Source organism: Lonchura striata, chromosome 3 (assembly GCF_046129695.1).
Source record: "Lonchura striata isolate bLonStr1 chromosome 3, bLonStr1.mat, whole genome shotgun sequence".
Lineage (NCBI taxonomy): Eukaryota > Metazoa > Chordata > Aves > Passeriformes > Estrildidae > Lonchura > Lonchura striata.
The window spans coordinates 42863836-42891832 of record NC_134605.1 but is presented as its reverse complement, the minus strand read 5'-3'; the positions used below and the strand labels follow the sequence as shown (position 1 = coordinate 42891832).

General features: G+C 36.8%; 1 protein-coding gene across 2 annotated transcripts; it reads left to right on the top strand.

Annotated features, from left to right (window-relative positions):
• COG2 (component of oligomeric golgi complex 2) lies at positions 1-26981 on the top strand. 2 transcript variants are annotated; one of them, XM_021527146.2, is made up of 18 exons: positions 1-121; positions 605-766; positions 1481-1546; positions 2463-2543; positions 3171-3274; positions 4495-4603; positions 6279-6458; positions 7472-7596; positions 8866-8992; positions 12723-12862; positions 16011-16072; positions 17318-17469; positions 18713-18913; positions 19694-19766; positions 20895-21037; positions 21563-21702; positions 24757-24937; positions 26548-26981. In XM_021527146.2, the coding sequence occupies exons 1-18, from the start codon at positions 53-55 to the stop codon at positions 26647-26649; spliced, it is 2217 nt and encodes a 738-aa protein (XP_021382821.1). In that variant the 5' UTR covers positions 1-52; the 3' UTR covers positions 26650-26981. The 2 variants fall into 2 exon arrangements, with proteins under 2 accessions (XP_021382821.1, XP_021382822.1); XM_021527147.2 differs by lacking the exons at positions 1-121; positions 605-766 and having other exon boundaries at positions 1518-1627.
• The last annotated feature ends 1016 nt before the right edge of the window (positions 26982-27997 follow it).

The following is a 27997-nucleotide window of genomic DNA, read 5'->3' as shown; positions in this document are numbered from 1 at the left end:
GCCGTGCCGCGCTCGGCGGTGCCGCGCTGGCGCGGGGGCGGGGCGGGCCGGCATGGCGGCCGGGATGAGCCTGCCGCGGGGCCCCGAGAACCTCTGCTTCGACAAGGACGAGTTCATGAAGGTGCGCCGGGGGCCGCCGGGGCTGGAGGGTTGTGCAGGGGCCTCCTGAGGATGGGGGTGGTGGGTCCCCTGCGGCAGAGAGCGGCCCGGAGCCTTGGTCGGGATCTACCGCTCCGCCACGGCCTTTCCCGGGCGGGGGCTGCGGGAGCGCCGAGGGGAAGCGCCCGACACTGGCCGGGGGATGCGGGAGGCGGCCGGTCCCGGGCGGGCCGGGCTCTGAGACTGACAGCGAGAGGCCTCGCTGCTTGGACAGCGTAGGGTAGTTGTCAGCACTGAATTTCGACTCTTGGCTGATGTTCCGTGCTTTGTTTGGTTTTTAAAGTTTCCTGTATTTTACAGAGCTGAGTTTTAACTACTGCGTTAAGAAGCCTTTTGCCCCCTAGGGCTTTAGTTTGGTGAACTCACAAGCATATGGAGTACTTTATTTTGGGTGTGTTCCTCGTGTGAACTGTTTATTTACATCCTTCTCTCCTTCCTGTTTCAGGCGGATTTTGATGTTGATCACTTTGTGTCAGACTGCAGGAAACGTGTGCAGTTGGAAGAGCTCAGAGAGGATCTAGAGCTCTATTACAAACTCCTTAAAACTGCTATGGTAGAACTCATAAATAAGGACTATGCAGATTTTGTTAATCTCTCAACAAATCTAGTAAGTGTTACTGGTTGTATTGTGTAGTTCAGGCTTAATGTGGTTCAGTGGGATTTTTATTTTTCATATGAAAAGTATTTGGCTTTTATTTTGGTATTTTATGATTTAAGACCTCTTAAACTGAGGTGTCTAATCCTTGCACTGGGACACCATTCCTGTAGAACTTACAGAATTGCTGTTGGCCTGTAGTAGATGTTTTAGATGTATGCATTTTCTCTTGAAAAGCTGATTTGTTAGGGAGTTAGACTCAGGGCAGACTTTGTTTCAGACTGTCAGCACTTTTAAAATGGAAGGAAATAAATTATTAGAATAGAATAGCAATGATAAAAGTAAGCCTGTTCTGAAGGATTCCTTTAGAAATCTTTTAACTTTTTATATAGTCAGAGTATCCTGAAAAAACCCCAACTTCGTGTCTGAAAATTGTAATTGTTTCGATTATACAGATTCAAAGACTGAGACTTAACATATCTGAGAGGAAAATTTTCCATAGGAGGATATTTTGTTTCTCTTTTGGCTTTGTGTTAAAGGAGTCTTACATCTTTATGCTTGTATTTGAGATAACATATTTTTGCATTGAATTAAAAACTGGAAATTATAAAGGAAGTTATGTTTTCTCAGTTCTCTTTCAGTAGCTGTAAAATGATAGGCTTTGTCAGTAATTCATATATGATCTTATCAAAGAAGTAATAAATGTGTTTATGATGATTTCTTCAGGTTGGCATGGACAAGGCTCTCAATCAGCTTTCAGTACCCTTGGGACAGTTAAGAGAAGAAGTGATGGTATGTTCAAAACAGTCATTGTCAACAGCTTGGTAAACTTCACCTCGCTCTCATGTGATGTACAGAATGTCTTCTACTGAAGTTAGTATTTGTTAAAATAAACTCTTTGAACACTGATGACTTACCTTGCTAGTAGGAGAAGCATTGTGTTTTCAGGCTCTTGTATTGCAGTAAATTTATGTTTCCTATAGTGCATTTCAACCAAAAGATAAAGAGTTTCTAAAATTTGACAGTGAAAATTTAAAAGAGAATAGACTCTTACAAGACGAGTCTATGGAGATATTTTGGAGCTATTTTAATATTTGAATAACTTAAAGGTGGTAGAAAGTTCAGATACAGCACAGTCCCTTTATGGACTTAACTTTTCTCAGTGTGTGATTTAACCATGAAACATCACCCTCTTGAAGGTGGATCTTATTCTGGATCTTCCACACTGACTTGGTATTTATAGAAAGAGACAATTTTTTATCATCTTGGCAGCCAGTTCAAAAGGATGCTTGCTGCATAAATGTGCCTTCAAAATATCACATCCTTTGTGTCTCACAGAAAACAGGGTTGGCTAGCATAGAGAAATCCTTATTATGTGAAAAATACTATTTAAAACTGATTTATAACTTCAGTTACAAGACATAAAAACATATGAGTTGATTGCCTATTTTTAGGCAAAGGTCATTTGTTCTCTCTAAGGTACTAAATGAATGGTGGAAATAATTATATTTGCAGTGGCAATACTTAGGGAGCACATTCTGCTTTCAGTTATTTAGTTGTATTTTTGGTTTTTTCACTTGATGTACTGTAGCTTTTACTAGTCTCATAATCTTATTAATCTTTATTTTAAGTTTAGATTATTTTTTTAGGTTTTTTCTCAACCCTTAAATGGGAAGCAAGCTTCAAATACTGACTTTTTCTCTCACAGAGTCTTAAGTCATGTGTCAGTGAAGGTATTCAAGCAGTAGATGACCGGATGACTAAACAAGAAGACATTAGAAGAAAAAAGGTACAACAGATAAATTACCACCTTTAAAAGATCATCCTTAGGAATACTTTGATTTTGCCATTAACCCAGAGAAAATGAAATTTAGAAAGTTCTAGGCTGTCTAGATGAACATTGGAGGATTTTGTACTTGTAAAATAGATTGACATTTTGGTTGACAGACTTCATATTTTTCAGTGTCTTGATGATCATAAATTTGTTTTACTGTTGTTGTCCAAAACATATGTTTGATTTTGTTGTTTTTGTTTGGTTTTTTTTTTTTTTTTTTTTTAAAGTTGCTCTTGTTTCCAACTGCAGTAGCATATATTCTTACTTATTATGATTGGAATTGAAGTACAGCTGTTTAATTTTTATGGGCAGTAGACACACTATTTTTTGTCTTTGTGCTTAACTTTGAAAAACATGAGGGATAGGAACAGCTGCCCTACATCTGTGACAAACATTTATTTGTGGTGTTTTATGGACTTATTGAGCAATACTTCAACTGAGACATGGCTCAAGTGTTAAGATAAAGGGAGAAAACTTAAACCAGTAAAAACCCAAAGAACTACGTAACCATCTAAAATGTTTTCTTTACGTGATGTCATTGGGGATTGGGGTTAGACACAAAAAATCTTTTTTTAATTACAGATGTGTGTCCTGAGACTTATTCATGTTATTCAGTCTGTTGAGAAAATTGAGAAGATTCTACATTCCCAAGGCACTAAAGAATTGTCCTCATTAGAGGGGAACAGGTAAAAAAATTGCAATGTTCAGTTTTATTTGTAATTGATGGGACTAACTTCATTCCATTATATTGTTTAAGGTGAATTTACACGCAGTAGGATTTATCTTTAGAAATGTAACTCTGATGGGATAAATTACTTTAATTTTAGTATTTTCTTGGTTTTAGTCTTCTGCAAACAAGTCATTCACTGAATGTATAACAGACTCCAAAGTTCCAAGTTACTTGTGGTACTTTCAGTAAGCAAGCTTTATGAAGTTAGTGTGCAGTTATTTTATTTTACTTTATTTTATTAGAAGTCACTAATCCTATTATGCCTGAAATACTCTGTATAGTTTGTTCCAATGTCATTTGTAAGTGAAACAAAATAGTTTTTCTTGTTTTCCCTGCTTATGTGTAAGTGAAAGGACTGCTGCAAGAGTAGCTGAAGGCAGGTAAGGCAAACTTAGTACAGGGAAGGTTTGTGACAAATTCCAGTCAAACCTCTTCCTCTGCCATTGCTGAGGATTGCAGGATGCTGATCAGCCAGTTTTGGAACTGATGTAGCAGTCATGTACTTGAAAGGCTTGACTGGGATGCAAGTGCAATTTAAGCTGGAGGGAAGACACAGTGTGAGACTGTCTCTTTAGCTCAGTGTGCTGGATCACATGGTAGTGGGGTGTAGGTGTACCAGAAAGGTTGATACCTAGAGGGACAAAAGCGGATGTTTTCAGTCAGGTGAGGCACTTTGCAGAATTAAGTTTGCAGTTAAGATCATACTTGAACTACTGAAAATTCAGCTCATTACTGGGGTTGTGTGGACTTGAGAAGGGCAGGTGTGTTTCTCTAGAGATAACTATCATTAGTTTTACTATATGACAGCATAAGAAAGAAACAAATCTGGATGGTGAAGGTCACCTGGTGCAGTTTCTGAGCTCTCTTAAGACTGACTTTTCATGTGATAACAAAACTGCCATCTAGAAGGAAGTGCTTTATGCTGCTGAGGCAAGAGCTTATGTTCCTCTCAGCTTCTGCTTCACCCACTTGATGTTAGAGCTGCAAAACAGCACTAATCATGTAGCGTGCTCCAAATAATTATTGCTTGGTTGCAATCATATAGTAGTACCTATCAGAATTCAAAATACTAAAACTACAAAAAATGTAGGGAGAGCTCTGTCTATCTGTTACAGGTGAGAATGAGTTGGTTTGAAGGGATCTAACTGTATTCTCATTTTGTATCATCTCTTCTAGTCCACTTCTAACTGGACAAGTTTTAGAGAGAATTGCCACAGAATTTAATCAACTACAATTTCATGCAGTACAAAGCAAAGGAATGCCCCTTTTAGACAAAGTGAGACCAGTAAGTATTGCATGACACTTAACACTTGCAGAGTCAAGCAAAACCAGTATAATTGGAAGACAAATGCCTGTTTCCACAGAGTTTATTGAATTCATTTATGGAGGAAAAATGGGTTTCATTTTCATCAATTGACTAGAACTATTGCTTTTTCTGAAGATTTATGCCATTTGCTTACTTCTTGAGCATAAATTACTGAGAATAAGAATAGGAAATAAAACAGATGTTTTTGTCAGCCTAATGTATTTTGCAGTTGATCTGCTTACTGATACTGAGGTCTCGTTCTAGAGATGTATGTTGGCTTTGTTGGCTGTAGTGTACAGACCAGAATATAAATGGAACGTGCCTACACAGGGCACATTGAATATATTCGAGTTTGTCTTCTCATGAAATTATGCTAGCTGTTACTAATCTCCCAGTGTACTGTTTTACCTACTGTAAAATATTAATTGATGTTTTGTTTTGGTTTTTTTTTTTTTTCTTCTATTCATTCAGGTGGGGAGAGGGAATAAATGAAAATTTGTGCTTAAAGAAAGCTGTGAATATAGACATGGGGTAATGCTTTAAACTGATTAGCATGAGGGTGTCATTCTTAATGGCTTTCAAGCTATTGAGGTAGTTCAGAGTTCCAGTTTGTGTCTCTGTCTGTTGGCAGTATAAACATGTTTCAGCTCCAGACATTCATGGAATCATGTTATGTGGACAGTTACAAGACTTCTCTGGCTGCTAAGTTATCAAACTTGGATAAGAGTAGCAGTGAGCATGAGCAGCAGAGTAGTGCATGTGGTGGGAAAACATTTGTCACGTGGTTTCCTTAATGGTGTTTGCCAGGACTTCTGTCCTGTACCTGTTGTTACTAAGGCTCAGAATGTAGCTTTCATGACCAGTCAGAAACTGGGTTCCTGACTTTGCAGATTCAGTACATGAATCATTTTAGGATGGATGGACACAATACAGCATGTAAAAAGGGAGAGAAGAAATTTTACTGGTTGTATTCATAGTTCAACTCTGACTACCATAATGTGTGTTGCTGAACTTCCTTCAAATGCAGAGTTATAGGGAGCATCTTGGGCCAGGAGTATACCTGCAGTATATAGCAATGAGTCAGATCTAGTAAAAAAGATGTCATGGGAGATCAAGAAAAATGGTTTGCAAAAAGTAAAATATGTGTAGACTGAAGAAGCTGTTTGGCAGAAGCCAGAAAGAATCTTAATTTCTCTGGTGTCTGCTAATGTCACTCAGTGTCATTGGTTTGTGGCTATTCAACAATTAGTGCTGGGTACACGCTGTCTGTTTAGTCTCTGACAGGGAGGGATAAATGCTACAATTGTTATCCCTGGTCACTTACTGTAAATCGTTTGTTTATTGTCACATACTGGTTCAGTTGAACAAGGAACAATTTTTGACTTACTTCCTCAGAATAAAGCAGACCTGATAAAACTTACAACATATAGAAGATAATAATTGCCTGTAGCTTTATTATAATAAATCCTGTCTTATATAGACAGGAACCCATTAAGTTTGTGTTAATGGTCATTCAACCCTGGGAGTTATCAAATTCTTGTACTTTCAAGTAAGGCTAGAAAGCTAAGTTAGGTACATCTGATGAATTTACTTCAACAATGATGACAGGCTTTGATTTTGGCTTTTTATGACTATATTTTCTTTCTCTTTGTAGCGTATAGCTGGAATAACAGCCATGTTGCAGCAGTCTCTGGAAGGGCTGCTCTTGGAAGGCCTTCAGACATCAAATGTTGACATAGTACGCCACTGTCTACGCACTTATGCAACAATTGATAAAACACGAGATGCAGAGGCATTAGTTGGTCAAGTGCTTGTAAAACCTTATGTAGATGAGGTAAGATAACATAAAAAAATCCATTTGTTTTCCAAACATGCTTATTTTTCCTATGAACCTCCAGCTTTTTTTAGCAGTTTAAAAATACCTTTGTGGAGAGAACAGGAGAACTGAACTACAGCAAAATGTCAATTTGGTTGTTGCTGCTATTTAAGAAAAAAAGGGATGGAGGAATTCTCTTACCTGCCTGTCACCAATTTCAGGTTATATCCAGTGTGGATTCTTTTTCTTTACTCCATTTTTGTTGGGCTAGAGAATCAAAGAACCAAACCTCTCCTGTTTAGGACAGGTTTTCACTGGGTTTCTGCTAAGTGCTGTAACAGCTGCTACAGTGTGGGACGTGTCAGTCTCCCCTCAGTTTTCTCAGGGTCTATTCTTTCACCACTTCTGCACCATTCCACTTGTTTATGTAGCAAGAGATGAATCTGTTCAGACATGAGGTGAGTGTGTTCAGACATGTGGAAGAATACCAAGAAACAAGCTGTTCTTTTCCTACTGGCTTCTCTTTATGGCAGAGATTATCCATTTTCACTGGGTAAAAGGCACCGTCCAGACAAACTGATTTGCTAGCTGCGTTGAAGGCTTAGTAATGTAACAGAAGTTGCTTTGCTTTGTCTTGCCTGTATTTCGGATTGGACCAACCACCTCAACATTTAGAAGGAGTTTTTACTTTATTCTGAGTTTGATTAGCTTTAACCAGTTAAACAGTTGCCTGTTTAACTTGACAGACTGCATCAGGTGACAGTGATGTGGCAGTAGGCTGACACAGTGGCTCACATTTAAAAGAAAGGATCTCCTTCTCGTTTTTGGGGCCAGTCTTGGCAGTTAAGAGTCCTGCTTTAAAGTAAGTAATAATTCAAGCTGGCAAGTTATACTTGGAAAATATAATGAAAAAAAGTAATACACTGACTATCCCAGTATTTGAGGTTATAGTGTTAAGAGTTTTGCGAGTCTTGCATTACAGCATATTTTATTCACTTTTCTGGCATCTAACACTGAACTGTTCCTGGCAGGTGATGGTGGAGCAGTATGTGCAATCTCACCCTAATGGCCTCCAGGCTATGTACAATAGGCTGTTGGAATTTGTTCCTCATCATTGCCGTCTCCTGCGGGAAGTTACAGGGGGAGCAATTTCCAGGTAAATACCTTGGGCTTCTCAGCTGCACTGAAGTTACAAGTATGATATGCTTTGAAATCCTTTGCATTTTCAGCTTTTATGCACTAATGACTTCTCTGGCCTTTCCTGAAGATTTGTAGTAAAGTTTGATTTGTATCTCATGCCTCCGTTTTTCAAAACAAAACAGTGAGCAGAATTTCCTGGTTCTGCAGCCCAGACCTTCAGAGGAAGCAAAGGCAATCCTGTATTTCAATAATAGAACTGAGTCCTGTGCATAATACAGTGTGTCAGATAACTTGTTTTTTTGTATCCATTAAACATGATTGTACACTTCATCCAAGGAGAAGAGTATAATAAAGCTATTAAAATACAAGTTCAGAAGTTATTGAGTTGTTAGTGCACGTCAGAAAAGTGGGGATGGTCCTCAGATGTTTGACTGATTATTGCATGTACTGAAACTACAGGTTTAATTTATTTTGCTTCCACTGTGTTCTCAAAAAGTGCTTAATTCCTTATGCAATTAAATTGCCTGTTTTTCAAGCTTAAATAATTCAGGTCTACTGAATTGTATCCATTTCTTCATCTGTTTGCAGGATGGTTAATATAGCAGACTGCTGTAATTAGCAGAACTATGGATGTAGCCCCTAGGGACTGCAGAATTACTTTTCTAATTAGTCATCCATTGCTGAGCTTTCTATGACTCCTAAGTTTTACTAACATTTTAATTCTTTTAATCCCTCAGCAAGTTTTAATTGTTCTTCTTAATAATGGAATGTGTCTACTTTGTAGTGCAGTGTACTAAATTGGAATAGAATGCTTTTATCTCTTCTGTTCTCAGTGCTTAAGTTTTCATAATCAAGGTAGCTTTTAATCTTTGGATCAAACACAATATAAATACAGTTTGGATCAATTAGGAAAAAGTTCTTCTTTTCATTGCATTAGTCACATTATTCCTGCTTGGTAGGTTTTGGAAGTTTGGAGCTATTAAAACTTGAATTATAACAATAATAATAATATTTCTCAGCTGAAATGTACTGATATGTATTACACACTTGCAAAATATATAACTGATAAATTTTTAAAACACTTTGAGAGTTACAAAAAAAACACCTTGGATTTGATGAGACTGTGGAATCAGATAAGGAATCTTCAAAGGAAGAACAGTTTAGTGAATCAGTATGAATATGAAAATAAATTTTGTTGCATTTTGTATAGTGCAGTGCATTTAATTTTTAGTGATTCCTGTCTGGTGGTAAAATATAACCTTGGAATAATTGCTTTTTTTTATAGTGAAAAAGCAGATATTGTTCCTGGATATGATTTCTTAGTGAATTCGGTGTGGCCAGAAATAGTACGTGGTTTGGAAGAGAAATTACCATCACTTTTTAACCCTGGAAACCCAGATGTGTTTCATGAGGTAATTTCATTTTTTCCATTTCTAATTTCTGTAACAGACACAAGAATTGAAAGAGTCATGTTCTCTAGCTTCTTCCCTCCTGCTGCTTTTGTCTCTAAATTCATGTTGTTGCATGGCTTGGAAGAGGAGGTTATCTGAAACCGCTTGATTCAATTTTCATAGGAATTAATTCTCCCCTCAGTTTTGTTAGGAGAGCTCATACAAAAGTTACTGGATGCCATTTAGTCATATGAATTAGTGTTTATTTTAGGAGTAGTATTGTAATGTTATTGAAGGTGGGCGTGGATGATTCCAGAGTTCACTCAAGTCTAGAACTTCTGTACAGCAGGAGCTGTCCTATTAAATAAATACCTGGGTTACAACTTATTTTTTACTGTGAGAAGATTTAAAAAATTCTTTGTTTCACTTGCATGTTTTAGCTTTTGATCTCTTGCAGTACTGTATATTATGTTGTGATTATAAAAACAAGTCAGCTAAAACCCGAAAATATTTGACAGCACCATCAGATTTAGAAAACAGATAATATTTCTCTGGTATCACAAGCTTACATTAAATAATGAATTTAAAGTACTTGTACTCTTGTATTTTCTTAATTGGTAGTGCTGTTCTGTCTCGAAAACATCATCTTTTACTAATGGTGAAATAGATTTCTTGGTCTAGTATGAAGATTGGCTCTGGCAGTGTTTTACAGTATGTCATAAGTAGAAAATATGAACTCTGCTTTTCCTTGTGTCCTGTCTGCTTGTTTTTAACCATGATTACTGACAAATTTGGATTTATTTCCCCTGGCAGTTTGACTTGTGATTAGTGTGAAACATCTTATTTTCAAGATAGAGATGGGAGGCATGGATAATTTGTCTGAAGGCATTGTTGGCGTATCAGGACAGATGAATTAAGGAAATGCTTGGCAGTGGAGGTTTATAAGGCATGTGATTCTTCATGTGTTCCTGGAAAACTGCTTTTACTGAACACTTAGATATTTTTCTTGGGGTTTAAGATCTCTTTTGTACAGATAGATTGAATAAGTGAAGGTAGGTAGGCACGACTGAGTGTGTTTGCAGAGCTGTCTCTGAATAAGAAGTAAATTACATTGATATTGAAGTAAGCTGTGGTAGTGCCATGCAAGTGACACTGTAATGTGTTCCTCCTCCCTCATTAGAATTCTTAGTTTACCATGAAGTTTTAGTCTCTCTTCAAGCTTTTACTTTATGCCCTATGCACTGCAGATTATGAGCCTTGTTGGGTTTTTGCTGTACTGTGCTGCATTATGTACAAGAGTGTATTGTGTCTTCAGAAAAGCTGGATTTGCTTGAAAGGCCTGTCTTATGTTACACTGATACTGGCCAACAAAGGCATTGCATTTATTTAAAAAACACCCAGCAATCAAAAAAAACCCCATAAAATCCCAGCACCCACCCATGACTTCAAGGTAAATCACATAGTAAGTCCAAAGTGCTTTCCAGACTGCTTTTGACTACTTAAGTGACTCATAGGCATTAAAATCATTAAAATATTTTACTTTAAAATCAATTGCAAAGTTGAAATGCCTAGTGTAAAAATGCTATTACACCTATCCAAAGACTAGTAGTTCTGAATTGAGAGGGAGGGAAAAACCTTTTAAAATTGTTTTTGTGCTGATGATGAGTCAAGTAATGCTATACAGATTTTAGACAATAATTTTTCTTCTCCATTTTCTAGGTTGATAGAAATGCGGAACAGTTTTTTTCAGCATTAAATCTATACATAGGTACATATGCAAATAAACATTGAGAAAAGTTTGAGTATGCAGTGTTTTCCATTATGGGGTTTTTAGGTGTAGAGGAGAGAGGGGGATTGAAACATTTGTTTAAAATAATTTAAAAATCAGACTGGCAATGTTAAGTATGCTAAAGTAAGTGTTCATGCGAGGTGGCTTTTTAAAATTTGTTTCTGGTTGTGATGTGCCTTCATTTGAGTTAGATGTGTAGATTCATGGGTATTTGAAAATAATACTTCTTTTATCTCTAAACATTCATTTGAGATTAAGTTTAGATTTCCCTGCTTGAAAATTGCTCCTTTTTGGTGCCCGATTTTACTTCTCTTAAATAACTGTGCAGTCAACAATCCAATCCTAGAAGCTGAAATAGGAACCAATCTTGCAGTTAATTCCCACTCCTGGATATAGTGTTCTCAGTATTGAGATAAATATCTCTTGAGGTGCCTTCTATTTTGAAAGTGAGAGGTCTTTACAGAGTGTTTGGTTTATATCTCTGGCTTACACTTAGGGTAGCAGAGCCTTAACAGCTTATTTGCCTTTTTACAGTGCTGGGTTTACTATCTAAGAAAGGAGGCCTGAAAGAGAGCTAATCTGTCATTCAGTCTGGGTCTAACTCCCATCCCTTTTATGGGTCCATTGTGTTATAAATACAGCTAGGTTATGAGAAAAGTAGTTACTTAAAAGCTTTTGTGTGCATTTTTCAGAGTACTGTCTTGACACTGAAACTACCATGTTACAAGAAAGGTGTTCTGTAATTATACCTATTATACCTTTTAATAGTAAGTTACAAACTTACTGAGATACACAATACAAAAGCATCCCTGTGGCAGTTTATGTCCTTTGTTCAGAGGGGAGTTTTTGAGAGGAGGCCCTCTGAGCAACAAAAGGCCTTCTCCTGATAATGTTTTATTGCCTCACAAGAGGCAAAATCACATTGCTCCCATAGTGTTCTGGCTTGTGGATTGAACCCTAACCCTACAGTGAAGTCAGAAGCACTGAGAGATTGTCAGGCTTATTTCATTAATTCAGTAGTGGATTTAGGAGCATATATGATAGATTTTATGTCTGTTTCCTATTTTTTTTAATAGAAGAAACTTGCACAGAAATCAAACTAGTTTTCAGTTCATAGAAGTAATTTTAACTGCAGTTGTTTTTTGATTTTAAATTTATATATGTAAGTTTTGTGGTCTGTTAGGGAGGTCTATTTTGTATGAAGTAACTTTTTTTGCTGTTTTACTTCTGATTTTCATCAAGTGTTTGACTTTCTGCTTTGTACATGATTTAATTTATTATTTAATTATTTTCAGTGTTCTCATTCTGTTGAGACCAAATCCACAGTATGTTTGGGGATTAATGTAATTAATAGGGTAATTTTTTTTTTGTTTGCAACCAACTTAATACTATTCATAAACATCTTATTAGAAGTATGCACTGGATGAAGCTAGTTTAACTCAAATTATTTGAAGTTCTGCATATATTTGATATTTGCAAAACATTTTTAGGGAAACAGCTCTAGAAATTCTTATAATGCAGGTCTTGTGTAACAGGCAAAAATATTATGCTTCCATTCTCATGTGCAGTTGGCTATGTGTACTTCTGAGTTTCATTCCTAATTATTTCTCCTTGTTGTGTAGTTTTATCTGCTGCATCTGACTCTGTTAGTACTGTGCAGGACCACCCCAGTGATTGAGCTCAGAAATAGTCACAAATTTCTCATCAGTTCTGCTTGGACAGTTTTATGCTTTTTAGAATTGTCCTTACCATAGAGAAATACTTTTAAGTTAATTTGATTTTTGTGTCTCTGCAGTCCAGGCTTTTAGCCTTGTATGATTAGGTGATGAGAGGCAGTGTCTGCCCATCCTGAACCTCAAGCTTAGTGTAGCATGGTACAAGCGTTCTGCTGAATGGCAGAAGTGGCCTTCCTTGTTTGCTGGGAGCCTGTGTGTGATCAGAACACTTCTTCTCTTCCTGCAGAAATACACCACCAGTATGGATTTTGTACGGAAATTTGAACGGCAGTGTGGCTCCCAGGCCAGTGTGAAGCGGTTAAGAGCTCATCCCTCTTACCACAGCTTTAACAACAAATGGAATTTGCCTGTATATTTTCAAATAAGGTTGGCATGCATTTTTTCTGTTCACTCTTTCAAAAGTAGAGGTTTTGAGTAGTCATGGCAAGATTATCTGGCTTCAGGTCGCACCTCCTCATTGTTCAAAGTCTCACTTGTCAACAAATCATAGAGGAAATCAAACTAAGAATTTAAGTATGCCAAGTAACTTTTATATATCTTTCAACAATTTAGCAGAACATCACATAACTACTCTTCAATATGTACTGTGTTGTTACACCAGATTTGATAAGGTGCTCCAAAGACTTTCAGGAACAGATCTAAATAAGTCTTGAATTCTTGTTTCAAATTATTTTTCTCCAGTGTCCCTGAAGCTAAGCTGTACATTGAATGCTACATATGCAAATCCAGAGGAATACTTACTGTGAGGGAAGAAGTATTTTTTCTTAGAGGTATAGAACTAAAGGACTTAAGAATTTTCAGCTTTTCCAGACCTAGCTGTGTTTCTGACATTCTTTTTGTGTCACAGGATATACTCCTTAAATTGTAGCATTGCCTTCCCAAAGATTGTCCTCCTATTCCCTGTTCCTGAAGAGCTGAGTAATAACTTGTAGGATATTTTAGTAGCAGGTCTGATGTATCTGTAATACTTTCTTTTATAACCCTTGCAGCTAGAAAAGAACAGTGAGACCCAAGAAAGTTCTTTTTTAATTCTAGTAATGTTAGAATTTTAATGAACAAAATAGAATCTAAAACTGTATTTTTAGAAAGCGTAGACTACGTGTCTGATTGTAGGGCTGGAGAGCAGCCCTCCAGGGCAAGGAACAGAACCATTACTGAAGACTGTTATGACCCAGCTGTGCCATGTGTGATCTCTCTTGGTCCAAAGTGTTCTGATTGCCTCTTAAAACAAACAAGCAAACAAAAAGCAGAATTTCCAAAAGAGGGGGAAGAGAAATTGATTTTATTTTTAACCTGGATCACTTTAGTGGCCTTTTTTATTGCACAGCTCTGTAGTTGGCAATAACAGTACCACATTTATGCAGTTTCTTTAATCCAGAGTGAGTCTACACTTGTGCTGAAAAATTCCATCCAAGAATCTTAAGAGTGGTAGAGTTAATATAAGTGACAAGAATATGGGGCTGGGAGCTGCGTCTTAATATTTTGATGGTTCATGTTGTTTTGTAAAATTGTAGTCACAAAATCTGATACCCTGATTTGGTTTCTTGCTTGTACATCTATTCCTGCAGTAGTGTAGTGAACTGATAAGGACCTGTTACTCAGGGGAAAAAAAAAGACTGATTTTCAACTCCAGTCAATTTCCCCAAACCACTTAACTGTATTCGTATATTCATGCTGGCCCAAGGGAAGGAGTATTCACAACATAGTGGTGCACAGGCTGAAAGTGTCTGTGGAACTGCAGCCATTATGAACCTTTTAACAGATATGTATGATTAATTGCCCTTTTTGTTTCAAGTCCAACTTGTCTAGTAGGAGACCAATTGATCAAACTTTGATAATCTTACTCATAAAATTGAAATGGAGCTTCAGCATATTTCTCTTCGAAATGTTTTCCATTACCTATTCTGAGCTCTGATTTATTAAAAAACTTTTAAGAAATAGTTTTCTTTTAATCCAAGATTACTGTAAGTTTAAATAGTGTACTATTTTTAAGAAGTCTGAATAGTGTACTATTTTGAGAAATGGTTGGATAACAGCAGCTGATTCATCGTCAACGATAGTATTCCTTTATATTGGAAAAGTCTAACTTTGAAAGTGCCTATGAATTCTTTAGTGCATAATTGTGAAAATAATAAAACATATTAATTATATATATCAGGGAAGCTTTATCTTGATGTGTGTTAATATCCTTTAAGTCATACAAGATTTTGATTGAACTGTTATCTCATGCTTCAGCATTTACAGTTGTTTGTTTTTTTCTTTTTTCAATTACAAAAATTCCCCAGAAAAATCTGCCATTACTAAAGCCTTTAGAAATGATCCTTGGAGGAAAAGATAATAAATAAATGCTCAGGCATTTATTCTGTAGCAGTGGTGTCACAAACAGCACCAGTAACTCTTTCCTGTGTCTCATTCTTTTGGTTATGTCGATATGGCTGATTGTGGAGCTGTAGTGAACCCCACGCTGGGGAAATTATTTCCTCTGTAAGACATACTCAGCAAAAATTACATCATTGTTAAAAACCTTATTCTGTTTCCGTAGCCATTTCACCATAAGACTTAAAGACACTGCTCTGTTAGTGGAAGCAGTGCATAGGCAGGACTGAGGTTTTGAAGCCATTTCACAAGCATGTTTAGTTGCTAAACATCCATCCTAGTCCATTACAAGTTTGAGCAAAATAAGTTAGGTAGGCTCCTGGCCTGATCTGGAAATGATAGTTAAGAGACTTCAAGAGAAATCCTACAGGTTTGCAATTACGAAGTTTGATAGAAAGAGTTACTATGATACACAGAAAAGTAAAAAAGAGGAAACCACTGACAACAGAGCTTTCTACAGGGAAGCTTAAAATTGTGCAAGTATGAAAAAGTATCAGAGGTTTTAATAACTTTTGCTGTTACACCTAAAAAATTTTGGACATACCATTTTGGTTTTTTTTTGTTTTGGTGGGTTTTTTTTGTTTTTTTTTTTATTGGTTGGTTTTTTTTCTTGCTTTGAATGGTTAATTTTTTAAAAGGGGAATTGAAAAAAAAAACAGGTGTCCTTGAGGAACTATTGATTTTTATTAGGTACATAATTGTTTGTAGAACCTTATGTTACTGCTCACTGACAAACATGTAGAAAGCTGGAGCCCCAGTATCATGTGACATATCTGAAGGTTAAAGAAGGTATGTGTCAATTTGATTGCTTATAGCTTAAAAACAGTAACAAAACAAGAAACTTCCCTCCTGGAAAAGCTGAGGACTTGTCACTCTGTGAGCTATTATTTTGATAATGTTTGCAACCATAAATTCAATAATAACCCAAAGTATAAGCTCTATATATGCCTGTAAAATGTCAAAGATTCTCTTTCAAGTGTTTGAATGCTGTTGTTAAGTTGGGCAAAATAACCCCACATTTAAAGTCTGTGTATGTCCATTGATAGTACATAGAAATAATACTATACATTGAAAAATGTTTAGGCATCAATTTAAGTAACTGTTGAATTGTGATATTCAAACTTTTTCTTTCTCACAGATTCAGAGAAATCGCAGGGGCTTTAGAAGAAGCACTTTCAGATACACTAGAGGAAGCACCAGGTAAACTTATATTGCAAAAAATATTTATTGTAAAGGAATCAGTTGTATAAATAGCAGTGATCACTCTGTCTCTTGAGTATTCAGTAACATGCATCCCATGGTTCATATGAGCTTTTTTTATTTCTGATTAACTGTTCAAACAGTATAAAACATTGTTACAGAGGTGGCAATGTGAGAATTCTGGTCAGGGATCACTTTGCTTACAAAAAACCCCCTCTTTAGCAGCTGTCACTGACATGGAACCATCCCCTCAGTGCAAGAAGGAGTATAGCATTTGACATCTAAGTGACAGCCAAAAGGCTATGCTGTGTTATTGCAGCATATTCTTAATTGTTGTAGCACTGTGTAGAGGTGAAAATGGCTGTCTCTTGGGAGCGTTTAGGCTTGCTGTTATTCATATTGTTGGTGTCTGCTCCAAAATCATACATTGATTTATGAGGAGATGAGGAGATATGCACAGAGTGGAAGAGTATAACCTGATGCATGCATTAGAAGCTTATTGTAATCAGAAGAACTAATTTCAGCTAACAGAGTGAATACTTATGAAGAAGGTATCTATGAGCCACCTAAATGTCTGTATGTATGTATCCACACATATGCTCTGAAGCAAATCAGAAGAAAATCCTAATGGAGACAAAATATATAGATCTTGCCCCTTCAAGGTGTAGGCCTGGAACTTGCAGACACATTCCTTATCTTTCTAATTGTATTCTCCAAAATATTAGAACTCTGTAAGCTGCTTCAAATGTGAAACTGTGTAAACTGCATTAAAAGTACTTTGTTTAAATATGGATATTTGCACAGTGTTTTAAATGAATATTTATAGCAAATATCTCAAATAACTGGGAGAAGAGCAATAGTTTAGTGCTAAGGGAGTATTATGTTATGGCTGGCAGGGATATCTAATGTAACTTCTTCAAAAGACTGCCAAAAATTATTTTGGAAATGTAATTTCCTGAAGTGGATTATTTAGCCAAGCTGTTTCTGCCTTTATTGTAGGCAAATTCTTGTTTCTTGCTTTTACCTGCACAGCTACAGCAAGACTTTAGTGGAATTTGAAGTCTAAAGCATTGAGGAGATAGGATAGAAATGTATTAAGCATTGCCTGAAACAAACCCTTAAAATACTATGATTTTATCTTTTAGGAAAAATCTTGGGTAAACCTTGGGTAATGCAATTACACTGATGTTGCATCTTTCAAAAACATGCTTAGGAACTTGACCTTTGTTGCCTAATCATTTGTAGCTGGGAGCTCCTTCTGTCTCTTGGCCACTCACATGGTCTGGAGCAGTCTTGTGAAGTGCTGGTCAGATCAGATCTTTTTACCGCTGCTAGCGCACCGCCTGTGGAAGCTCAGCCTGCAGGTCTTGGCACGCTACTCTGTGTTCATCAGCGAGGTGAGACAGCAGCCTGCTTTAAGGGCTTGCTGATGGGGTATGTCCATCAAAGAGACTTTTGAAGCAACATATGTGACCTCTTTTCAAGAGTTCTTTTGTGAAGTTAATGCTTTTTAATCTTCAAGCAGTTCATGAGTTTGGCTTATAAAAAGTATCACTGCAAAATACGTGATCAGTCACAAATATCAGTACTGTTGCAGTGTTGCTGTCTGGTGGTTGCCAAAGCTGTACTTTATGCTGCTTTATTCTGCCTCTGCCACTGAAACAAGAAGCCAAAATCTCAGTTTTCTTCTGTTGTGTGTTGTTGATTGAGTGAATGAAGTTGTGAAACAGAGCCAGGTAAAAAAAAACCTTCAAATAAGAAGCACTAATATAATCTGAATCGGTTCTTCAGTATTGAGAATGCAAAACCAAAGTTTCCTGGGCAGCTGACTCAGCATCAATGGTCACTGCTTCTGAGCAGAGAAACTGTGCTTTGCTCTTGTACTGGCTGCCAGCCATACAAGTGGGCCCCTGTTTCTTGTGCCATAGAGAGACAGTGCAGTAGAATAACTAGGATTTGAAGAGATTTCTGGAAGTCATTTGGGCTTGTGCAGAGCCTCTTAAATTGGATTTTGAGTATATCCAAAGATGGTGATTGCACTCTTTCGTGGTAACTGTGGTCCAATGACTGATGGCTTTTTCCTCCTGTTTGATCAGAATTTCTCATGCTACTTTACATATCCTTTGCCTTTTACTCTCTCACTGTACCTCAAGGAAAAATCTGATTCTGTCGTCTCTGTACATGCCCCTTTGGTAGTTGAAGACAGCAGTAAGATCTCCATTTATAATTTCTTTTGTGACTCAGTCACTTAGTTCTCTCAGCTAAATCAGCTCATGCAAAGTACTGGTAAGCACTAGAGTTTTAAAACAGAGTAGTCAGAGGAAGCACTTTCCTGTCAGCTGAGAGCGTGAGGAGGTGGGAGAAAGGAGTTGTTTGACAGCAGGACCGGACTGCCCTCTACTAACCTTAGTTAGACAAATTTGTTCTAAATCGTCCAACTTTGTAGTGCACTCAAATTTTTTTAATATTTACTTTATACTTATTTTAGTAATGGTATTTGGTAATATCCCTTTGAAGTGTGGCATTCTACTGCTGAAGTCTTACAAATCCTTGATATGTCCTGAAACAAACTGTTTCAGTTTGTCTAGCTTTAACTGCCTTCACTATTGCTAGGGTTCACACTTCAATTTGATGTTTCAGGTTTCTGTAAGACCCATTTCCAGTGAGAATACAAAGGAAAGCAAAAAACCTGTGCCAGTTGGTAGAAAGGAATCTTCTTTAAGCCTCAATCCCAGTGAAGACCAAGGGAATGGATCTTCTCCAGAAAGCCTGCCATTGTCTTCTATATCTAGTACTCAGCTGATATATGTTGCTGCTGATCTGGACAAACTGCAGGATCGGGTTTGTGCTTTTGACTTTACTTAAGAATAATCTTCATTGATGTTTTTGGCATCTTGTAAGGGCATAAAATTGTTTAAAATAATGTGCCATAATTTTTTTTTAATCTTAAATGCTAAAACTTGGGGTGTCTGATATTTGAAATACATGGCCTACTCTGTGCTTATTTGGAATGGCAGATTATGAGCAAACCACTTCGTGTATTTAAGTTTTTATCAGTAGCTGCTGGATTTAACTCCTAATGAAATATCTTTCTACTGTTTTTTGGTGTGAAGTGTCACTATACCCATCTTATTTTTTCTAGTGGAGTCTGTGTTGCAGCTCGGAGTGTGGTGCAACATTCAGCTTTAATGTGTTTAAGTGTTTGCTGCTTTGAGTCTTTGAGGTTGGAAAAGGTTTTATGATCCTGATTACACTTGATTAATGATCCAGAATCTTGAGGAGAGTTGTATGGTGCTAATTGTCTCCCAGTAGGAATGATTCCTGTGTATTTATTTTCAGTAAGGCTGAATTTTCTGTGATTTGTGAAGTTGTAAATTGCAAGAGAGGTTTGTTAATTCTAAATTATTTCCTCTGAGTAGAGTAGTAAGGTAGAGGATTGAGTGTGTAAGCCTAAATTCCTGTGCATATTATAAACTTCTTGTGTATAGAAATGAAGTAAAACTATAGAAATTGAGGGTGTTTTGTGATTTACTTCAAATGTACAGGATGTAGGTAAAGTAATTAAAATTTTTATAACATGACTGTATCTCTCTCGCTTTTGGGTTGTTTTTTTTTTTTCAGATTCCTGACATCTTAGACATGATTAAACCAAAGCTTGAAATGATTGGCTTCAAGAATATATCTTGCATTGCAGGTAAAGCTGAGAGGCTCCTTCCCCTTTCTCCCAAATTCTCTCTGCCAAAAAAATGAAATCAACTTTTACAGTTTCATGATTTAGAATGAAAATATTTAATGGAACTTGCCTTCTGTTTAAATTGTTAAATGGAAACAATCTTGAACAGACCTGTTGAGTCTGGAAAATATTTAAGGATTAAAATTGAGTGAGTCTAAAGTGCATTTAGGATTTTTTTCTAGAAAGTGAGGACTTTATCCTAGAAGATTCATATTGTTAAACTTGAAAGAATGGGGAAGAAGACATAAGGAGAGGCTTTCCATTATCCAATGGAAACGAAAATGTTTTTCTGAAATGACTGTTCTCTCTCAGGCCCGATGAGTCACTTGAGGCAGAGGGTTATCAAAGTATCATAGTTAAATACCTTAACTTCAGAGAGTAGAAGCAATTCAGTATTTTAGTCTCCTTTTTTCTTTCTGAGTTTTTGTTTTGGGTTGGTTTGGTTTTTGGGTTTTTGGGTTTGTCTGTTTGGTTCATTTGTTTTTTTCATCTGGTCATTGTTTATGTGAAATATGGAGTTTGATTTTAATTTAATAATTAAAGCTAGACACGTAGATGCATGAGTGAACTAGTCCAAGTCTGCAAGCATAGCCAGGAGTTCTGCATCGTGAATTCGACTGAAATCTCTAAATCAGAACTACTGGTAAGATGTCCAAGTCTATTAGAGATGTAGGAGCTTGTGCACATCCCCTGCTCAGTAGATGATCTGTTGCCAGTCACAGCTTTGAATTGAACATGTTCCAGTCGTTCCATAGGGAATTTAGAGAGAATTTCACACAGTTTCTTTGGAAGGTCAGAGCCTTTTGATTCAAGCCCTTGCTTCATTGGTAATACTGGAAAAACTTCAAACCTGAAAAATGTTACTTTACTCTGCTTCTCTTTCCTTGCCTCTACTGTGTTTCTGACTGAGGAATGGTTGGTGTTACTGGCAGTGTTTTATAAGTGGTTGGTGTGTATTTATTTGGTAAGCATATCATGTACTTGACACCAGATAGTGAGTGGGATTAGGAGGCTGAGGGGATTCACATAATTTGTGTTGTGTTTGGGCTGGTTAGTTCAGCTTAAACTTCAGCATTTTTACTTTAATAGGAGCCTTGGAAGATTCAAAGACTTCTCTATCAGCCTGTGTGCCTACCTTGAATAACAGGATTATCCAGGATCTCAGTGAGTCCTCCTTTGCCTACCTGAAGAGTGCACTGGAAGTTCCAAGATTATATAGGAGAACCAACAAGGTCAGTGCTACTCACAAATGAAAAAATAAATCTCAGAAGTGGCTGTGCTGAGATTGTTGTGAGTTCTTCAAGCCTGTCCATATCTGCTTGACAAAGCTCATGACAATGTCTTCAACCTAGTGAAGTATAGTGCAAAGCTGCAGGTATTTTAACAAAGGTGTAATAGTCTGTTTCGGACACTAAGTCTGCTCAGCTTTGTCTGGAATCAGCATGAGCAGAAAAAGCATTGAGGATTATACCCTGTTAATAGAAATGGCTGGCACATGCATCTCAGAAAAACCTTTGGGCATTCTGAACCATGTTCTATATTGTATCATGCTGTATAACACTACTGAATAATTTTGTGATGGTTTCTTCCCTGTGTATGATGATCTCTTCATTAACTTGTCCTAAATGGCTTATGTATCTCTTTGCTTAGGTACAAGATTAGCATTTTTTTACATGGGATAGAATTGGGTGTTGATACTTTCAGTACGCAAATGACTGGTTCCTTCTTCCCCAACTTGTTTCCCTGTCATCTGCCAGGAGGTGCCAACTAAAGCTTCACCTTATGTTGACAGTGCTCTTAAGCCCTTCTACCGACTGCAGAATGACTACAGAGATTCCTTGAAGCAGCCCATGATTCATCAGTGGTTGGAAGGTGCTCTCTCTGAAAGCACACAGAAGTAAGCGAACCATACAGAACATTATTTGCCTTAGTTAAAAACTCCAGTGTCTGTTGAACGGGCACAGAAAAAAAAACAAAAAGCCATGAACTGACACAGCTGTAAAGAAAACCAAAAAAAAAGCACTCTTTAGGCAGGATATATTTCCGTGGAATTACTCTCATGTTGTATATTCAGGAGATGAAAAGCTGGACAGAGAATCCAAAGACCTGGTTCCTGCTCAGATATGTGCAAACCATGACATGGTGGATAGGGCATTTGAAAAATTGCTTGGTTCTAGGAGTGCAGCAGTGAACTAAAAAATCTTCATTTTATTTCAGAATTGATGCAAGACCTTCACCTCATTACTTTTAATGAAAATTACTAACCTTGTTACTTTCAATGAACAGTGCTTGAATTTTCAAGAACTTCAGTTCTACTGTCCTTTGACTTCTTTAATTGTATGCAATGATTATCCAACTTTTTAGTGGTTTAAAAAAAAAGCTTTTGGCCTTTTAAACTGCTGAAGAACTAATTGTTCGCAGTTTTAATAAGGCAGTCATAAAGTAATACTTTCTTTAGCAGATCTTCTGTTTCTTAGCATCTTGAGGGCTTTTGAACATGAGTAGTCATATGCATTAGATTTCTTAATGGATTTTTTTTTCCATTTTTCTACCTGTATTTTAAATTCTTACTGAGCAGGGATTTTGCATTTTGTGAGTTGTGCCAGTTAAAGCATGTAACATGACACAGCAATACTTACTTTTGTTTGGAAGTTCTGCCAGAAAATTTCACAGGATGCCCCCTACTTTTTGTGTTGTGGACAATTTACTCTTCATATTAGCTATATTTTTTTTTTATCTCTAACCTTGCCTAAAACCAAAGAGTCACCTTAGCCTGTTTGGATGTTTTTTTTTTTTTCCCTTTTCCCATCTTGATAGTTTTGCTTTGTTGGTTGTCTTTGACCTTTCTGACCATAGATAATAATATCAGAAGAATCCATGCAGGTTAATGTGTGCTTTCTGTCCTTACATGGTTTTTTCCAATAATTCTTTGCATATTATATTGTCTGTGCTCAGGCTGCTGCTGAGCATAGATTTTTTTTTTTTTTTTCCCTGAGATTTAAACACATAGTAATACTGAGGTTTTAAACTATAGTAGAACACGAGCTTTTCCTTGTCCTTTGCCTCCTTATGCTTCCCTACTCTTCCAGTACCTTTCAGAATAGACTTAAAATTGTAAGACAATTTTACACCTTCACCAACCGTTCTTAAGGTTTTTCTTAAGTATTTAGGCCAGGGCTAAGCTTAGGTTGATCTTGACTGCACTGGTCATTTTCATTTTGCACAAAGCCTCTTCTTTCAAGCTTGGTGTCTCTTTATCAGTTTTTTGTGCATAGAAAAAAGCTTATTGTTATTTGTTAAGTAACATTGCTGAAGAACTGCAAAGATGCCTGGAATCTCAAGCCACTCAAGGTTATTGAGCTAAAATATCTTAGGGCGAATTCTTGTCTATTTCTCTATATCTCTGTACCGGATTAGTCTTGCTTTTAAAGCTTCAGTAAATCTGGTGACACCATGCAAAGTAACTATTATATAGTTCTTTATCTCCAACCAGAGCTTTTTTGCCCTCAAAAAGCAGTTTTTCACTTTATAAAACTCAGGTTAAACATGGTGACAGTGGTTAAACACTAGTAAGACTGGCACGTTTATTTCTTAATTCCTTAGAATTTTCTGTCAAATTCTGTTTTCATAGTTTGTTGCTACTATTTTCATCATTATGTTTTACAATATCTTGTCCTCACTGACAAGTAAGAAGTCAAAGAAACTTAATTTCTTACATGAAGGATTATTGTAGTTTCTTTATTGAGAATACAGATGCAAATAATTAATTTCTTGCATCCAAATGAAAAAAAAAAAAAAAAGCCAGAAAAGAGGATAAACTAGTTAAAACTACTGTGAGCTTCTGCTTAAATGGCAGAAGGATTTGGGAGTACAACAGAAGTAGGAATTAATCACAAGTAAGTGGTACTAGGAAATACCAAGATATGAAAAGAGGACACGACTGACTTTTACTGGAATACTTTTGATTTTCATAGAATGCCATCGTGAAACAAGTCTTCATGGCACTGGCAAGCACATTTTCTTTAGCCATCCCTATCTAATTAAACTTAAAAAGCTTGTCTGCTTTCCATTGGCTCCTTGTTTAAAAGTAATCATCAAGAAGATTGTTTCTACTTTAATTCTTAGAGTAATATTTTTCACAGAGAGGCTCTTTGAAAGTTAGGTATTTTAGCAAAGTACAGAACATAGCTCAATCTGGTAATTTCTCTCATGGATCTTTTAATTTACCATTGTTGCTCTGTTTTCTATTCTTATTGGTAACTCACTGTTCTGGGCATCTGTTAATTTGTATGATATCCTCTTCCCACTTAGGCATGGGATTTCAGTCCATAAGGCTTTTTGAACTTTTGTTGTGTAGTTGATGTTTGATTCTACACTTCCTTTAATGTGGATCCCAACCTCTGGGCAGTGGTGTTTTATTTATCTCTGCCATTTCTAAATTAGGGTTAGGGTTCTTCTGTGTTTTTCTGCCAGCTTTCTGAGACTCCCATTTAAATGTTTCTTCATTTTAGAAATAGGCATTTCTGACTGGTGTGCACATGTGTGTTCTCATACTCACTTATACTCGTCTAAAAATACATGGGTTTTGGTCTGTCAGGCTTTTATTCCTGTTTGTTTTACTCAGTAGTCTATTGATTGTAAAGAGGGGCTGATTTTGACTGATTAAAATTGAGTAGTTGCATTCCTTGGCTACTATTGAGTACAAACATCTTGAACAAGTCAAAAACGTTGTGATAAGAAGTCTTCAAGACTGAATAGTAATCTTCAGATTAACCTTTGGAACTAATAATGAAAATACTAATTAATTGATAATGCTAATAAGTAGCTTCTTTGCTAGGGAAGCCATTCCTTCTGGCATTGTTCAGCAGGGCCAGTGATGTACTTCTGTGTATGAAGTAGGCTCTTCTGTAAAGTGGAATCTTTTCTTTCTTGTTCATCTTTCTTAATTCAGGTATTATGAAACTGTATCTGATGTCCTCAGTTCTGTTAAGAAAATGGAAGAGAGTCTAAAAAGGTTGAAGCAAGCCAGAAGAGCTGCAACTTCAAACCCTGTTGGTACAAATGGGGGCATGAGTGATGATAACAAAATACGACTGCAGCTGGCCTTAGATGTTGAGTATTTTGGAGAACAAGTAAGTTACGACAAAAAAGTTTTTTATTATTAATAGTTTTGGAAGGGGAAAGGGAGCCTTAACTCTGATTTTGGTCTTGAAAGTTGGCGTGGGTTTGTGGTTTGGGTTTTTGTTTTGTGTTTTTATGTTTGTATAAAGGAGACAATTTCAGATGTTGATGATTATAGATACCACTTCAGCAATGCATACTTTCCTGTCCTTTCTTGTACAAATGCAAAGCTTATATTTCTTATTACTTAAAATTCAAGTACTGCTCAGTGCTTGGAAGCATTAAGAAGAAACATTGTCTTTACAGATGAGAGGCAGGGACCTGACTTAGATCTGATAGAAACTTCTTTATGGCCCTTCTTTTGTCTGTCTTCTGTCGGGGTGTTTCTAGCCTTGACTTTCTGCATGGTCAGGGTCTGTTCCCAAGAGTTGTGAGGATGTCAGCCTGATTTGTTGTGTTGCATAACTGTAAGTGCTTTTCAGTGCCAAATATGAAATTCTAAATAGCAAAACATTGAGGAAAATATTCCAGGAAATGTATGCAGTAGCTACATTAAATTGTATAGACATACTGTTTTGTACTCCTTTATTTCTAAAATCTTATCTATTCCAACTAAGTCAAATCATACCTATTCCAACTATGATATTCTGTCTTAGCTATTCCAACTAAGAGTCTATCATTAGTTGCCAAGGAATTGTCTGATCTTGTTTATGAGTAGGTGGTGTTGATGCATTATATCAGGTAGATAAAGTCTACTTGTGTGTGAACAGATGCTTTTCTTAGATATGAGACTAATCACAATTGGGTGGAACTGAGGAAATCTTACTAATGTAAACTATTATTTGTCAGTTTTTGCCTGTAGTTTAGCTTTTGTTCTTCTTTTCCATGACTGCAGTGTGAATTTAAGCTGAAGTGGGACAGGTTATTCATAATCATTTGGGAGTTGTTTTGGTACATGTGACTATTACAAAGAGGTCCAGCAGCAAACACCTTTTCAGAATCAGTTCATTATGGTTTCAGTTAGATCCAGACTTTTCTGCTTCACTGCACTCTTAGTATTTTCATGGCCATATTTTTCTTATTGTCAGAGCAAGAGATTTCCTGGCTAAGAAATTACTTTCAGCAACCTCTGTAACTGTAGAGTTGTTTTTGTCTCCCAGGAAGTTCAAGGCTAGAACCATAAACTATTGCAGCCTATTGAAATGCTTTCACCATCATGCTGTTGGCTCTTCTTGGATGTATTCATGTTGATCTTTAAAGTATTGCCTAGAAACTTCATTTGGAGTTGGAAAAAAAAGAATCAGTTGAAATCAATGCATTAAAACCAACTGCAGCCAAGTTTCTCTTTCTGATTGCTTTACTGGGAAACTTCCAGCTGGCTTTAGTTACAAGTTGCCTAGAAGAAGGTGAAATAATTCCCTGCAAGACACTTCTGTAACCAGAAGGACTTAAATGAGCAAAGTTGGATGCAAATTTTTATCGTTTGCAGTATATGCAGCTGTGTTTTTTGCCACATGTCAGTGCAGGACAAAGCATAGGCTTCACTAAATTTCTTAAGGATAATAGGTAGTGGGGTTTTAATGTTTTAAAGAAAATTAATGGATTTTCTGTATCTTTTTAGATACAAAAGATGGGACTGGAAACAAGCAACATAAAAAGCTTTTCAGCCCTTGCAGAGCTGGTTCTAACTGCCAAGGATCAGGCTACAGCGGAACCATCCTAGATATTTTTGAAAGCGTGTGTTTGAAGACAATGTCCGTAAAAGAAAGAGAGAGAATTTAACTCAGCTTTGTTTTACCAAATAAATAGCAATGAAGTGCTTCCTAAAGTATCTCAAGCAGCAAATCAGTATATCTTCTGCCTCAATGAACTTGCTTCACCAAAAGACTGAGATTTTATCAGTTATCCATTATATGGAAAGCAATGAAAGTTCTAAACTTTCTACTGTAGAATAAAAGTAGAAGAAAATGTTTTTCTTATTTTTGTTGTACAACTTGAAATGTACAAGAACAAAGTTCTGTGTTGAAAATAATATGTAATAAATTGTCTTCCTAACTTTTGATGTCCCATATGTTTTTGAATCAAATGTATTGATTGATGGCTGTGTTACAGCCCACTCCAGAGTCAAAGTAACTGAGGTTCTTGGTAAGAGAACCCTTGATTAGAGCGAAAGGACAATGCGTGACCAGAGTTTCTGTATCTATATACACATACATACATACATATATATATAGCTATATTTATCTATCTATGTGTATATATATATCTCAGGTTTATTTTACAGCTGTTTGCTGTAAAGGTATGTAGCTGTTTTGGTTATTGTTTATAGAAATAGGACAATATGGCAGTATAAAGATATAACTTAAGAAAATACATAAGTAAAGAAAGAGAGATAATATATGAGTACATAGTAGAGATAGAAGACATCACCATCTAAGGATCCAACAACAAGACTTGATTGTTGCTATTTTAGATGTTTGTTGGTCAAAGTGTTGGTCACAATCAGGGATGGGGGAAGCCCATGAAACAGTGTTCATACATGGGTTTATACATGTTTTGGTTCAGGTGGGAGTGCCCTGGTACCTCCCCTGGCAGGGAGTTGTCTGGTGTTAACACTGTGACTCACATGCAGTCCTCTGGTGGGAAGCCCAAGAAATGAGTCTGGGGGCACATTGGGGTTGTTGGTGGTCACAAGCTCCATCTGTCCCATAACTTAGTGTGATTTTGAGAAGTGATATGAGTATGAGCACTTGCTTTCTTTCCCACAGTTTGCCAGAGAATTTTTGTCTGGATGCATTAACCAGGATGTGCTAACCATATCTCACCACTGACAAGTCTGGAATCAGCACCTTCCTGTCACAAATTCCTCCCTTCTGTGCTTATCTCCTGCTGTGGTGGCTTATCTTATGGCAAGTTCTGTCTGTGGCCTTGACAGTGTTTGAAACAGGCTTTAACTCTTTACAGGGTGTCAAAAACTTGCAAACATTATTCCAGCTCTCCTGGGATAAAGTACTCACAGGAACAGCGTACTGCTATTTCTCATTACTGCTTTGCACTTACTGGCCCTCCTT